General features: G+C 34.1%; 2 protein-coding genes across 4 annotated transcripts; both read left to right on the forward strand.

The window, feature by feature from the left end:
• The first annotated feature begins 5,909 nt into the window (after positions 1–5,909).
• LOC140805766 (protein transport protein Sec61 subunit gamma-1) lies at positions 5,910–7,740 on the forward strand. Its single transcript, XM_073162063.1, has 3 exons — positions 5,910–6,146; positions 6,251–6,387; positions 7,473–7,740. Exons 1-2 carry the CDS (start codon positions 6,053–6,055, stop codon positions 6,364–6,366), a joined length of 210 nt encoding a protein of 69 aa, XP_073018164.1. The 5' UTR covers positions 5,910–6,052; the 3' UTR covers positions 6,367–6,387; positions 7,473–7,740.
• Positions 7,741–10,930: 3,190 nt separating this feature from the next.
• LOC140805767 (elongation factor 1-delta-like) lies at positions 10,931–13,459 on the forward strand. Of its 3 annotated transcripts, none has more exons than XM_073162064.1 (8): positions 10,931–11,040; positions 11,207–11,320; positions 11,639–11,755; positions 11,831–11,924; positions 12,122–12,245; positions 12,461–12,574; positions 12,828–12,989; positions 13,235–13,459. In XM_073162064.1, coding segments are annotated over exons 2-8 (693 nt in total). In that variant the 5' UTR covers positions 10,931–11,040; positions 11,207–11,240; the 3' UTR covers positions 13,237–13,459. The 3 variants fall into 3 exon arrangements, with proteins under 3 accessions (XP_073018165.1, XP_073018167.1, XP_073018168.1); XM_073162066.1 differs by having other exon boundaries at positions 10,936–11,040; positions 11,212–11,320; XM_073162067.1 differs by lacking the exon at positions 10,931–11,040 and adding an exon at positions 11,067–11,083.
• The last annotated feature ends 3,328 nt before the right edge of the window (positions 13,460–16,787 follow it).

The raw sequence follows: 16,787 nt of genomic DNA on the forward strand, positions 1-16,787 counted from the left end.
TTCAGTGAAGTTGGTCTCCTTTTCTTTCCCCTTTAATGATTCTTTATAAAGTTTACAAAGGTGCTCAGGGGCTCGACAAACTTTGGACCAATGTCCTGGAGTACCACATCTGTAACAAGAACTTTCATATCTTTTTGAGTGATTCTCATTAACACTTGTATTCTCATGATGCCTTTTCAGTGGATGGTTTGGGACGCTCTTTTGAGATGAGTTATAAAAATAAATATCTCTATTATTTTCAAAACCACGGCCGCGTCGACGACCACGACCAATTCCACGTCCACGTCCACGACCTCGACCTCGACCTCGACCAAACCTTGTCTTTGAAATTGATTTTGGTTTCCAGGTTTAAATTCATTTTTACTTACAGCATTTACTTCTGGAAATGCTGTTGATCCAGTGGGTCGGTAGTGATGATTTCTCATTAATAGCTCGTTGTTTTTTTCCGCCACAAGAAGACAGGCGATGAGTTCAGAATATCTCGCGAATCCACGTACTCTATATTGTTGTTGTAGAGTAATATTTGATGCATGAAACGTGGAAAATGTTTTTTCAAGCATCTCAGATTATGTGACCTCATGTCCACAAAATTTTAATTGCGAGATTATTCTATACATCGCCGAATTGTAATCACTGACTTTTTTAAAGTCTTGGAATCTCTATGTATTCCATTCATCCCGGGCGGTCGGAAGTATAACTTCTCTTATATGTTCGAATCTTTCTTTTAATCCCTTCCACAAAGCCATGAGATTTTTTTCAGTCAGATATTCACATTTCAATCCATCGTCGAGATGTCGATGCAAAAATATCATGGCTCTTGCATTTTCTTGTGACGTGCATATGCCATTTTCTTTAATGGTCTCGCTTAGACCCAATGACTCAAGATGCATTTCTACATCTAGAGTCCATGCATATAATTCTTTCCCGTGATGTCGAGCGCAACAAATTCGAGCTTTGTTAAATTTGACATGGTGGTACTAAAAAAATTACGATGCATTTTATTAGTTAATAAATATTGCAATACAAAGTAATGGATAAACAACAAGTACAAGTATTTGTAAAAATAAAGAAAACGCACGAGGAGTATATTCTCCGATAAATACAAGACTCGTGAGTATGATAACCAAAATAATTAAAAATATCCTTGAGAAAGCCATCTTCTTTTTTCTTCGAAAAATTTGATGATGAATAATTTTTAGAGAAGAAGAGAAAGTTGGAGTGATTGAATGTGTTTGTGAGATCATATTTATAGGGCAAAAACTAGCCGTTTTTTTACTATTTATGACCGTTGGTGTACAAAAAAATAAAGGTATGTATTTGTATAATTTTATGGTAATAATATGGTATATATAATATTAGACATGTTTAAATAATTATTTATATCATATCATAATATTATAATGAGTGTCATAATTTATTTTGTTTAAAAACCTTATAGGTTTTTATACTTGTCGTATCCCTTACCGGGAGTGTGGGATGTCGTCTTAACATCCTCCCAAGATTTATAACAAGTTTATGAAAAATTTATTTTTATTATTTCTAATAATAACATTATATTGTATATTAAATAAATACACAATAAATAAATAACAGTAAAATAAATATTATTACTTTTGTTACCTTTTTCTTCTGTTTGGAGCTTGGAAAAGTATGTAGGACTTTTAGAGCTTCGTGCTGATAACGTGTTGTGAAAAAGTAAAAATTTATGGTAAAAAGTAAAAATCTCAAACTCTCAAAATTTACCAAACTACACACACTTTATAATATTTTTCTCTCTACTCAATTGTGATTTTCTTCACAAATGAGAGATCTATTTATAGAGTTTCATTACACATAATCCAAAAAATAAAATACATCATTATCTACATCATCACACACAAATTTCTAATATTACAACTCTTATTTTCAACATTCAAATATTCAACTATTACTTTTCAATATTCAAATCATTTATTTTCAACAATTATATAATACTAGCCACCGAGGCACACGCGTTGCGTGTGTCATAAATATATTGAGCTAATATATTATCCATTCATGATATTACAACAACACGACACCGAAATATTTTGTACGTGAATCATGAAAGACAATGGATTGCGAAGCTTAAATAAATTTGTCAAACTCAATTTGTTACGTTACATGATATAGGTTTTGATCATAAAAAATCATATTCTTTTGAAGCCGTAATATTATGTCATGTGAAATAATGATAAATTTCAAGGTAAAACTGTCATCTACAATATATTTTTCAGAGTCTGACCCTGAGCCCACCAAGAATCACCTATAAAGTCTCCTGTTTCATAAGGATCATCGAAAAACATAGGAAAATACGATATCGATTCCTCGATCCATCCGGAAATATGGCTCTGTATCGGCTACTCCCCGGTCGACATCATAAGAACAAATATTAGGAGAAATCTCATCACAAAAGCAAAGAAATAATGGAGCAATACTTGGTAGAATTTTTATCACAAAAATGGTTAACGAAGTTATGTAACACGGGGACTTAAGGATAGATTACAACAAAATAAAAAAAAAAGAATAATTTTTATACACTAAACATGAAGAAAAAGATATGAAAAATGTAGTTTGAAATTTTATTTATTGAAGAAATTACAGAACAAAAAAATATGTAAGGTAAACACCGACTCTAAAAGTCCATTATTACCAAGTAAAAGATTTCAAACTACATTTTGATATTTTTTTAATTTTAAAATAAATTAAATTCGTAAGCTAACCAAATAGCTCATAAGGGGTAAAAAATTTACTAAAAAGAGAAAGGGATAAAAATCAAACCTTTGTAAAAATATCGTGGAGTGAGTGAAGTGGATCACCAAAACAGCTGGCAGAAGAACAATTTTACCATCTAGGTCGGATCCGTTAGGGAATGTGATTCGGGCTGTCGCTTTTCAATGGGAGAAGTTAAACCATGAGCAAATCTTGGGAAGAAGGAGATGATGATGATTGCTGGCCACCAAGGCACACGCGTTGCGTGTGTCATGAATATATTGAGCTAATATATTAAAAATTCATGATATTACAACATGACACCGAAACATTTTGTACGTGAATCATGAAAGGCAATGGATTCTGAAGCTTAAATAAATATGTCAAACTCAATTTGTTACCTTACATGATATAGGTTTTGATCATAAAAAATATTATTATTTTGAAGCCGTAATATTATCTCATGTAAAAAAATGATAAACTTCAACGTAAAAAAAATAAACAAATAGTCAAATGATTTTGCAAAAAATATCATAATATCATCGAACTAAAATTTATTGAATATAAACCTCAAATTTGTAACCTAAATTTAGCTAACAAATTGAACAAAGAAAATTAAAACTGTATTTATCTTTACACATTGTATGCATAAGTTAAACCTTCTCTGTTCTAGCGTATTAATAGTTCTGCTTTAGTGAATCTAACAAATAACCTCAAATAACACTTACTATTCCTGGAGCAACACAACCATCTATCTTGTAGAGTTCAACACATCCAAATTTTTTTAAAAAAAGAATAATTTTTATACATTAAACATGAGGAAAAAGATATGAAAAATGTATTTTGAAATTTTATTTATTGAAGAAATTACAAAATAAAGAAATAAGCAAGTTAAACACCTACTCTAAAAGTACATAATTACCAAGTAAAAGATTTCAAACTACATTTTGATTTTTTTTTTTACATTAAAAATAAATAAAATTCATAAGCAAACCAAATAGCTCATAAGGGGCAAAAAATTTACTAAAAAGAGAAAGGGATAAAAATCAAACCTCTGTAAAAATATCGTGGAGTGAGTGAAGTGGATCACCAAGACAGCTGGCAGCAGAACAACTTTACCATCTACATTGATCCTTCATCAGTCTGTAGTAAAAAAACATTTTTACATCTATTTTCCTTTCTCTTTAATTTTTGATTCTATGATTACTTTTATTAATGGTTTTCTAAACTTTTATGGTACGTTAAGTATGTGAAACATATCTTCTAATGGTACTTAACCCAACTTAGTATCTGAAGTGTAAGTATATAATGCAACGACTAATTTGATTTTTATAAAGTGCATGTATTTGCTCATTGAGTATTTACCTTAATAATGGTTATATATTAATTGAGTAAAATGCAAAGAGTGACAACAATGTACCAGCCAGTTAAATAAAGAGGATGGTCAATCTACCACCTCATTGTAATACTCACAGATCAAGCCAACTATCTTCACTATGTTTCTTCTTGTTTTGTGGATGAGATGTTGATGAATTTTGTACTTTATTTAGAAATGCTACTCCTCAGTCACAGAAGAGGAACAATTTCCCCATCTTTAGGTTGGAAGAACGCATCGAGTAATGAAAAGAGGTAGATAGTTTAAATACATTATAAATTGCTTAGAAATTGATCTTTTTGTTTATTGAACATTGGTGAAATATAGTATTATCAATATAGTTAAAGTATATTACTCACTTTCACTATTTCACTGAAACGATATATTAAAACACATATAGAAAATCAAAACTAAAAGAAACTTTGACAATAGAACATACAATTTGTATCTGCCAACCTCAAATGCATTGCTCCAGAGCTCTCTTTTGGTTATTTGTGAGAACTTATCAATCTTCCATGTATACTTTCCATATAACTCCGAAGGTTTTGGTCTTGCAGCGTAAGACAATAACAATAACAACCTCATGACAGCGTAAAGGATATCACAGGTGACATTAGGATAAATACTTGAAGCGTAAGCAACTAATCCACGGACGTGACTACAATGCAAAAAAAATGTCTGACCTCTTACACATAATTGCACGTGAAAAAAAGCCAACTTGACCAAGGTATTCTAAGTATAAAACAACACTTGACAGTTAATACATGCAAACCTAGAGGTATTCACTCTCAATTTTATTTATACTAAAATAATCTGAGGACAACAAAGAAACCAAAAATCACGCACATAGAAGCCATCACAAACTAAATCACAGATGTATAACCGATTCTTACCTCGATTGTTGGCCTTCCAGATGAGTAATTCGGTCGATGGTGAGTCCGATTAAGCATTTTGTTCTCTCGATAAAGGAGTTTGGAGCAAAGTAAGTAGGTTTTGGTTGCTAGGATAATCTGTTCGCAATCAATCTAAAATCAATTGATGAGGGGGTATAGAAAAATCATATGGAAAGTTGAAAGCTAAGAATTGATATACGGATGATGTATGATACACATTCCAAACAATATACACAAAGTATAACAACAAAGTGAAAGCAAAAGAAGAAAAACATACAGATACAATACCTCTTTGTAAGAAGCAATCTTTGGCTTGAAAAAACAAAGTTGAACTTAGAAACACAAATCCAATTAAGTTCCATAGCCTAGAAAACAAAGCAACGGTATACAATGAGTTTGAAAATAATAAAGTTATAAAAATAGGTTTGTAAATGAGAAAATAACTATAATATGAATCATTGGACAAAAGCTTCAAATAAAAATTCAGTTTTTGACACCTAAAAAACCTAAAAAAAAACCCAACTTAACGCAACACAAATAGAACCAAAAAGTATAATTCGATACTGTTGGAATGAAATTTATCAATAAAAAACTGAAAAGTCAAATAGAGTTTTATTGTACATTTTATCAAGCATTTTATGAAAAATCTATTAAAGCTCTAACTTATAATTATGTTGCTTGAGTTTAAAGTTTTCACAAAATATTTACTCCAAATTTCTCAAGTAATAGATTCCACTTTAAACCAATAGAAAATGTTGAAATGGAAAAGAAAATCATATCATATTAAGCTCACATATTTTCATCTAGGGTAAAAGATTATCCTTCAAAATTATACTAAATATTGTTTAATAAATAATTGCTCTTTTTATTTATTGCAAATACAAAAACTCGTTTTCCTCGGGGTTATTTTGGTATTTAAACATAGCGTCATCTGATTTGGCTTCAACGAATCTGAAACCCTTCCCCCAAACATAAACCAATCCCGAGAAATCTGAGCTTCACACTAATCGGTTCTTCGGGAAATTAGAGAGAATTGAAATCGAATCGAAGGAAGATGGATGCTTTGGACCAGGTTTTCGATCCGCTCAGAGATTTCGCCAAGGACAGCGTTCGCCTCGTTAAGCGATGCCACAAGCCCGATCGCAAAGGTGCGTGCGATTTCTTCGGAAAACTATGAATCTGTGATGGCTAATCTATTGTTTTTTCTTCGATATTGTGAGTAATTTCTGGTGTGATTAATTTCTGCATGTAGAATTCACGAAGGTAGCGACTCGTACGGCGATCGGGTTCGTGGTGATGGGATTCGTAGGCTTTTTTGTTAAATTGATCTTCATTCCTATCAACAATATCATCGTCGGTGCTTCTTAATGCTTCGTTCGCATCGAATAGGTGCCTATTTTGCTGATTTACGTTATGTCATTGTTTATTTGATTTTTGCCACAAAAGTTGATTTAAATCTGTGTGATTTTAGAGATTTGTTCGGTTATTGATTTAACCGAGTTCGAAATTCCTCTTATGAATTGAAATTTCTCATTCCGATATGATAAAAGTTTTTGAAAGGGAAAAAGCAACAAAATTGGAAATGTGGCCCCCATGAATCATCCGTCATCCACAGTGGTTATATAACTGATAACCACATTGAAACAGCAAAGAACCGTTGTGAATTTAGTATGAATTATTCTGCGCATTTTGTATGATTAGAAAACCCACAAAGCACACCTCAAGGCTCAAGCTGTAGTGGTGCTTAGCCTTTAAGGCTCAAGATACTAGTCAAGTGCTTGCATTGACTATGAAGCACATCTCTTTGTGCGGGTTAAAACATCAATACATACTTGAATGTAGACTTTAAATGTAAATATTATGAATTTAATGTGAAATGCAATGTAATAGTAATTCGTTTTTACTTCCCGAGTAACGAATATTTGTTTTGTTTTTGTATAGCAGTTTCTACAGTACTTGTTAGGACAAAAATTGTTTGTGCATACAAATTCTTATTTAGTACATCTCAGTACACCTTGTTTCAATAATGCATGTAGAACAACTTCCATGGTCCTTTAATATCTATGGTTCTTTGTGGTTTTATGGCGTGTCTTCTTTTTCTTCACCTCATGTCACTGATGGAGTCGTGGAGATGAGCTTTTCTATGTCATGTTATTGTTCTTGGAAGCATCACTGATAAAGTTAAACCTTTGAGGTGGCATCATGTGGTTTGGTGTTGAAAGTAAAGCGAGACCGTGAGAGTAGCTTCGAGAGAGAAAAATCTTTGCTTAAATTTATTTTTAGTAGGCAATCATGGGGGATTTTTCCCTCATCTTGCGGAAGTACGCATCAATGAACAATGATCCAGATACTCTTTACTTCAATGTTGTCACATCTCACTAGTTTTCCCAACTTTTCTTAGGTAAATTTGATTACCGCTGGGATTTCTGCTTAAACATCATTCGACTCAATGATACTTGTGTGCGCCATTGCAGGATTTTTGTTGATACGAGAACCTCGACAATCAATCAGTACGCAGGAAAGGATGTGAAATTCTGATAATCAGTTAGCTCATTTCAATTTTTGTTGAACCTCTTTTTGTGATAGTGAACGTGACTCGGCATTGTATTTTGTCACGAATGAAACACTTCCCATGCATGAACAATCATCGACTTCCCTGTTCACATTACGTTTTTATTTAATCCATTGTTGACTATATATCTATATATTGGATGCAACTAATGAAATGTGCTTATTCTCTTATTATTTATTGTAGTTTAAAGTGGGTTTGTAGGGATGAATTTGGTTGATCCCTCTTGTCGGCATATTTTATACAGAAAATCAAGTTTCACCTCTTAAATTTCTTGACTCGATTTTTTTATATAAAAAAACTTAATTATAGTTTTCGTCAATTATTTCAAAAATGTTATTTTAAGGTTTTGGCTGAATGTATTTGCATTAATATGAAAGATTCTTAATTCAAATTTATAACTTCTTGTTAATAATAATAATAAACTTATTTGATGCAAGTAATAGTCTTACTTAGGGATGGCAATGGGGGTGGGGGGTCGGTTTGTCATCTCCGTCCTCGATTTGCATCCCCACCCCAATACCCGTCCTGATTCTTTTTTTTTTTGGGTTCGGAGAATCTCCAAACCCGAAAGTTCGGGATCAACTTCTTATTTCTGTCCTCATTCACGTTTAAAAATATTAATATGTCAAGATGATGACGGATTCAGAGATTTTCTCAAAACGAAACTTATTATTATCTATTATTATTAGTGATAATAATAATATTAATATCAATAATAATAATAATATTTTTATTAGTATTTTAAAAATAATAATATTATTATTATTATATTATTGATAATAATAATATTATTTTATTATTGATATTATTTTCGGGTGAGTTCCGGGATGGAGATAATAATCTCATACTCTACTCGAACTACATCGGAGATTTTAAAAAATCTCCGAACCGAACCCAAACTCGAAAAAATCGGGGATCTCTACCCGCGTTTCGAGTTAATCTTTCAAAAAAGCATTTTTTTCGAACAAATATAGACCAAAATAGACGGTTTTGTGTCTAATACTAATGTATCATTTAAAGTATAAAAGATAAAATGATGTTTACAAATACACCAAAAAAAAAGCTAGATAAAATTGAGAGAACAAAATTTTAAAAATTTGTGGGATGAAATTTTTTTCACATTACCGAAATTTTATTATGGGCGTTGACGTAATTTGCTCTACAGGATTTGTACATGTAGGCATAGTTTGGTACATATGATAGGATAAACATATTATATATAATATAAAGATAAGTTAAGGATAAATAAGATGTATGATATTATATTTAATGTTTGATATGATTTTAATAAGAGTGATTAAATTTATATATTACATTATAATGACAAAATTAATCTTATCATAATAAATTTTACAATTTCAAAGTTGTTGCTTGAGTTCTTATTTTTTATATGTTCATGCGCAGATAGTGCTTGCATTATTTATTTATTTTTATCTAATTTTATATATTATATAATATGATAATTGAGCCATTGATTTTGTGAGTCAAGTCAAATAACAATTTTTAATGTTAATCGGGTGATACTAATAATTTTATTGAGATTTATAAAAATTATTTATATAATTATCTCGAATTCATTTATATAATTATCATATTATATAATATCTAAAAATAAATCAAAATATTTATTTGATTTTAATTTCTACTTACTGACATAGATTTATAAAAATCATTTATAAATTGAGGGTAATTAAGTCATTTGTAGTGTATTTTATCCTTAAATTAAAATTATCACACCTAATAGAAAGGACATTTTATCCTTCTAAAAAATTATTTATCAAGGGTCCATGATATTATCATGAGCTTTTTAAAAATGTACCAAACATGGGATAAGGAGGATTATTTATCAATCTCTCCCTTATCTCATGTACCAAACTATACCGTATTCTATTGAACAAATGAAAACTTTCATATTTGAAAAATTGGAAAATGATCCAAACGATTGAATCAAACATAGTTTTATTACTACTATTATTATTTTTTTCATTAGAATAAAAAATAATTTAAAATCCATTTTAATGCCTATCGTTTTCTAGGTTTTTTTTTCTAAAAAATAATGTAATTTTTTAAAAAAATTCAAAAATAATTTAAAAAAAAAAGAACATTTTCAAAACTATGGCAATCCGCGCTTATGATGCACGGACGCTAAGGAATATTTTAGCGACGGAATATATCCAAACCATCGCTAAAATTAAAGTAGCGACCGTTTTTGTAACCGGCGCTCATTTTAGCGACGATATACCAACCGTCGCTGCAATTGAATCAGCGACGGTTAAAAACCGTCATTGACTTTAGCGACGGTTAAAAAACCGTCGCTAAATGCCAAAATACTGCGCATAATTGTATCAATAACGTGCACATGTACGCCGCGGATAATCTTGAACTTTAACGGATTGCAATTTTGCAGCATGCAATGTACGCTGCAGAAAAAGAATTTGTGCGCTGCGAAAAATCGTTTTTGTTGTAGTGAAGATAGAGAAAAAAACAGACAATAAATTCATCAAAAAATAAGTTTTTCATGGCTTATCAAGCAAAAGAGGCTGTGCACATGTGATGATGCCAATCTTGAAATGATCATGGAAACAAAATTGGTGCTTCCTGGGACTGTGGAGATGTCGTAAGACTGGGATATCTCAATTGAATGTTGTTCATTTTCCTCAACATCATTATGTGCTCGAATGTCATGTACAATATGCTGCGGACCAACATTAAGCAAATTTGTAAACTGTGTATGTTCGACCAAGACGGAGTCTGAAAATCCTGCTGACCAAACAAACCAAAGTCAGCCATCCCTGAATCAGTCCGCGCTTCGTAAGCACGGACGCTGGTCCACGTAAACGACGGAATATGTCAGCCATCCCTGTTTTTTTCTCTATCTTCACTACAACCAAAATGACTTTTCACAGCGCCCAAATTCTCTTTCCGTAGCGTACATTTCACGCTACAAAGTTGCAAGCCGTTGAAAGTTCAATATTATCCGCGGCGTACATGTGCACGCTGTTGATACAATTATGCGCAGTATTTTGGCATTGAGCGACTATTTTAACTGTCGCAGATTCAATTTGAGCGACGGTTTCAAAAATCGTCGCTGCTTTAATTTTAGCGACGATTTTGATATATATGATGTCGCTTACATGGACCAGCGTCCGTGCTTACGAAGCACGAACACTGCTTCACGTGAGCAGCATTCCGCAGTTTTGAAAATGTTTTTTTTTATATTATTTTTGATTTTTAAAAATACATTATTTTTAAAATAAAACCCGTTTTCTAATAATAATGTGGAGAAAAATCTTTAATTTTCCGAAAAAGTAAAACGAAAAAAATTAAGGGATCAAATATCAGATATTCCAAACCTATTGGGCTTAAAGTAAATTAATTTTCTGGAATCATACTCTTAAAGCCCCTGTGAACCCTAAATCACCATAACAAGTATCCCCAACTCCAGAGCCCAGACTCACGCCGCCGCGCTTGTAAGTCTTCCGCCAGATCTCTTTTACCCTAATTTGCGCAAATGTGTGTATTCGTACTCTAATTTGTGTGTGGTATCAATTTTTATCGCTCGGATTTGTTTTGTTATGTCTATTTGATTTTGCTGCTAGTTTTTTCCCCTGATTCAACATTATTCATGCGGTGCAGAACAGTTCGATTCGATCTCGTGTATTATTAAGCCATGACTTCGTTCGACGTTAGTTTGGAATCTGGCCTCAAGAAGCTCGATGAGTACCTTTTATCTCGCAGTTATATAACTGGGTCAGTATTTTATTCTTGTATTCAGTTGAATCTCTGATAGTGATTTAAATGTTTGATGGGAAATTTCTGTGACCACACCACCCAAGTACATGCTACTTTTTTGTTTGTGGGTTAGTTTCGTGTGGAGTCATAATTCCTGGAACCTAAAGAACTCTAGTATCTGTTTGTTGATATGAAGGCAGATGTTTGTGATTAAAGATAGGGATCATGGGGACGAGAATTGATTATTATACTAATTTTATGAAAGGCCTAAGACGGTGGAAACTGTTCTGTTGGCTATGTATGTGAGTTAAGTATTTTCTTCATATGTTGTCCCAGGTATCACGCATCAAAAGACGATCTCACTGTGCATACTTCCCTTGTGAAGCCTCCCCCATCTGACTTTGTGAATGTATCACGGTGGTACAACCATATTGAGGCGTTGTTGAGGATCAGGTATGTCTTTTAATTACATACTTAAATATTAACATTCTTTAGGTTTTGTTATTTATTATGATTAGGCATCTACAGTGGAGTTTCTGGTGAAGGATGCGGTGTGACTATTGAAGGGTCAGCTCCAGCTTCTAAGGAGGCAATCGCAACTCCTCCAGTTGCAGACAGTAAGGCAAGATATTAAAAATAGGCTGTTTGCATTGTTTTTCGGATTATGGTGTTCAAAGTTTTGTCAATTTGACCCCCTAATTAGTTGTTTAGTTTTTTGTCTATCCACTATTCTAGTTATGTCATTTAATTTATTGGTTTAACCTTCTAACCTTTGATGTAAGTTTTTTATGACCTTGTTAATGCATGTATGTATTTTAGGCCTCAGCTGTTGAGGAGGACGACGACGACGATGTGGACTTGTTTGGTGAGGAAACTGAGGAGGAGAAGAAAGCTGCTGAAGAACGTGCGGCATCTGTGAAGGCATCTGGAAAGAAGAAAGAATGTGGGTTATTCGTTATATCCGTGCAAGAAATTATTTCTTTTCTTGTTCTATAAATTGTTAATCGTGTTCAATTAAATGAGCTGTAATTTGTTGATAGTGAGTTCCTTAATTGTTTTAGGGACATTATTCACTCTGATCTTATGTTTGCGATTGTTTAAATTTCTGCATATACAGCCATGTTAGTTTAACACATGGATCATGTTATTCTGTTTCAGCTGGGAAGTCATCTGTCCTACTGGATGTAAAACCATGGGATGATGAAACAGACATGAAAAAGCTCGAGGAAGCTGTTAGAAGCGTGCAGATGGAAGGTCTACTCTGGGGAGCATGTAAGTAATTCTCTAGCAATTCATGAATGATTTAGGTGGTTCAAGGTTTCAGTTCACTGATATTTCACCTTAAGATTTTTGGTTTGCGTTGGAAAATTTTGTACCCTAAGCAGAAAGGTATGGTGGGATTACTATTGTTAATATTTCCATGTTCGGAGTTTCTTGTGATGGAGCATCGATCCAAGTTGGATACATATTTATTCATCCTGAAATCACGTGGAAAGAATAACGTGTTGATGCATCGTGTTTGCAGCTCATCTTATCCCCGTAGGATATGGTATCAAGAAGCTGCAGATTATGATGACCATTGTGGATGACTTGGTGTCTATTGATACGCTCATTGAGGAACACCTCACCGTGGAACCAATAAGTGAATATGTCCAAAGTTGTGACATTGCAGCCTTCAATAAAATCTGTAAGCTTCTTTGTCTCTCTTTTGACTAAAATTATCCGTCTAGTGTTGTTTGGCAATCCATATGGCAAAGTTTATTCCTAGGTTATTCCAATGTGCTCAAGAAGTTTATGTGAAAAAGTCTACTGACCAAAACATGGATGCAAATGTGCTACTTGTTGTCTAAAATATTGATAATTTATTCCTAATCTCCGCTAGTGTTTTGTTCTTCTCAGAGGTGAACTTTACTTGTTTTCCTTTTTGGGCAGAGCTTCCACAAGAAATCGGCATCGGCAGTCGAGATGTTGGGATGGAGTTTCGTCATTGCCAAGACATTCTGGGCTCTGTTTTCTTTATTTTCATTTTCAGCATCTTTATTATACTCAATTTTGTGTCCTGAATTGACTGACGATTTATTAAACTTTTAAACGATACATTTGCGAGTGTTTGTTTGAGAACTTGAAATGTTGTTGCTGAATGCTCCCTTTATATCTTGTGATTGTGCACGCTGTTATAATACTTTTCCAAGTTGTGATATCTTGAGATTTGAAAGAGTTGGAATTTTGAAATCCTTCATATTATTAATTTATTTAATAAACAAGCTAAAATCATAAGCTGAAAAATTCAAGTTCACGGAATCCAAACTCTACATTAAACATACTCATGCGAAAATTTGTCAACTTATTATAGTATTTAAAATCTTGTCGAGTAATTAAAATAAAAATTACCGTATCCCATTTCTCTGGGTTTTTATTAAAAATAATTTAAATTTTAAATTTTTTTTCAAAAATACTTTTAAAAAAAAATATGTATCAAAACTACCTCAATCCGCTGATGAGAAGAGCGGACACTGCCTACATGTAGCAGCGTCCGCGCTTTGTAAGCGCGGACGTTACTCCACATAGGAGCGTCCGCGCTTGTCATCAGCGGACGCTCCTACGTGGAGCAGCGTCCGCGCTTACCAAGCGCGGAAGCGCGGACGCTGCTCCACGTAGGAGCGTCCGCGCTTGTCAGCAACGGACGCTCCTACGTGGAGCAGCGTCCGCGCTTACCGCGCTGCTATTTTATATATTTTTTTTTGTTTACAATTTTATCGATTTTCCTACACCAATCGTTTCGTCTGATTATGTACGAACGATTCCTGAACAATTCACGTGAAAGTTGAGAAATCAAGACTCTGCAAATTTCACGTGAAAGTCAATACTCTGAAAATTTCACGTGAAGACCAATAATAAAGAAACGAGTCTTATATAATTAAAAAATTTTCGATTGAATCAGATAACAATTCTCATAAATTTTCCTTCACTTCTCTTTGAATTTTTCTCCAATCTCAGAGAAAAATGTCTAACATCGACGTACTCTTATATTTTGGTGGTCATATAGTTAGCGATAATGAATCGATTGAATATAGCATTCCATTTGTTAGACCGATACGAGTATCACGATCCATTAATTTAATGGATTTAGTTGAAGTTGTGCATAAAATGTTAGCAATCGATCCAGCGAATTTTGTTTTGAAGATGTCAACCAAGTATTCATTCATGGAGAGAGCATCTTGGCATGAAATTGAAGTCAATCTCGTTGATGACGATGCTTTACAGTTCATAATGCAATGTGACAACATGCATGTGTTGCATCTGTACGTGGAAGCAAATTCAATTGAGCATAATGTTGGATTTGATGATCCTGAATCTTACGTTCCACATGCATCCGATTCAGGTTTTTATAACCAACCCGGTACGTCTATATATGGTGGTTTCCAGGAGCAAGAATCTTATGTTCCACAGGTTACTGAAGGACTCGGTAATATGAGTTTCGATGATGTATGTGGGCCTTGGGATCAATTTATAAATGTCTCGTCGGAACAAAATAATGTTCCATATTGGTCGAATCCAACATTAGATACGAGTGCTCGTTGTCCGGATGAGGCCAATAATGATTATATTTGGAGGACTGATTCTGAACCCGATATATCATACAGCGAGTCTGAAGAAGACGATGCGAATGTTGATGATGAAGTGAATATTTTTACGAATCCTGATGAGGGGACATCATGTCGACAACCACCACGTGACACATTGCAGAGGCAGACCGTACCTTTTTTGTCAAACACTTCTGAAATACCATCATTTTTCAATAAATTTTTTGGGGAAGAGCATCCTGATTCTATCGATGTTCCTTGTGGAGAGCAATCAAGCTATTACAATCCGGATAGAGGTGAATTACGCGTCAACATGTTATTTAAAGATAAGAATGATCTTATTGCATCTGTGAAAGATTATTCTGTCAGAGTTGTCAGGCGTGAGTACCGTGTCGAGGATAGCACACGCAGTTTGTTGAAGTTACGTTGTAAAAATAATTCTTCTACGGTCATTTGTCGATGGGGACTGCGGGCTTCATTCAAGGCCAAGACAGGTTATTGGAAAATAACAAAATATGGCGGGCCTCACACATGTATATCTACGTCTGTTGGTATAGACCATAAGAACTTGAGTAGTGAGATGGTGGCACATACGCTATTGGGAGTTGTTCGTTGTGATCCTTCGTACGAGATTAAGTACATCATTGAAAATGTGAAAGATAAATATGGTTATCAAATCTCGTACCTGAAGGCATGGCGAAGTTTGAAACGTGCTATGGAAATTGCTTACGGTACATGGGAGAGCTCGGTTCAATTACTACCGAAATATATGTGTGCTTTGTCAAAATACAATCCGGGAACAGTTGTGGAGTGGAAGCATCTCAGAGGCAACAACGAAATGAGTAAGACACTGAACTATGTTTTCTGGGCATTTAGGCCGTGTGTTGATGGGTTTCGGCATTGTCGGAAAATAATTAGTGTTGATGGTACACACTTGTATTCCAAATACAAGCACAAAATGTTGATCGGTGTCACTCTGGATGCGAACAATCAGGTTCTACCGCTAGCATTTGCTGTTGTGGATGAAGAAACAACAGATTCTTGGAAATGGTTCTTGGAGAATCTCGGAAGACATGTTGTTCGTGGTCAAAATGGCGTGTGTCTTATTTCTGATAGACATAAGGGAATCGTGCGTGCAACTGCAGATCTACCCTATTTTCAACCTCCACATGGTGTGCATCGGTTTTGTTTGAGACACGTGTGTTCAAACTTCAACGCTAAATTTAAAGACGTGCATCTGAAAGATTTATGCTGGGCGGCAGGCACACAGAATCAAATCTGTAAGTTTGAATCAATAATAGAGGCAATCAAACAAAAAAATATTTTGGCGCACCGATATTTGGCTGGAATTGAGAAAGAAAAATGGAGTTTGGCACATGATGGTGGTTGGCGTCGTGGGGTGATGACAACAAATATGTCGGAGTGTTTAAATAGTGTGTTGAAGGGTGCTCGTAGACTTCCTATATCTGCCATAGTACACTTGACACTTCAGAGGTGCGTACAATATTTTATTGAACGTGTGACTAGAGGTGCTCGAATGGTTCAGGAAAATCAAATGTGGTCAGATTATGCATTTCGGAAGTATGACAATTGGGCGAGAAAATCTAGTGAACATCGTGTTGCCAAATATGATGTACGTGATCAAACTGCTTCTGTTGCAACTGTAGGAAGACCAAGTCGTGGCCAACATATGCAGGTGGTGAAGTTAGCAACGAGTGATTGTTCGTGTGGTAAATGGACGATTTTTGGCATACCATGTTCTCATGCTATTTGTACCGCGAAGTGGCACTCGTTGGATCCCACGACACTAGTGCAACCATGGTATAACATATCTGAGTACTTAGCGACTTACGAAGGCAGATTTCAACCTCTTGCAGATGAGCGTTACTGGGATCCTCCAC

This window comes from Primulina eburnea, chromosome 11 (genome assembly GCF_022965805.1).
Source record: "Primulina eburnea isolate SZY01 chromosome 11, ASM2296580v1, whole genome shotgun sequence".
In the NCBI taxonomy this organism is placed as follows: Eukaryota; Viridiplantae; Streptophyta; class Magnoliopsida; order Lamiales; family Gesneriaceae; genus Primulina; species Primulina eburnea.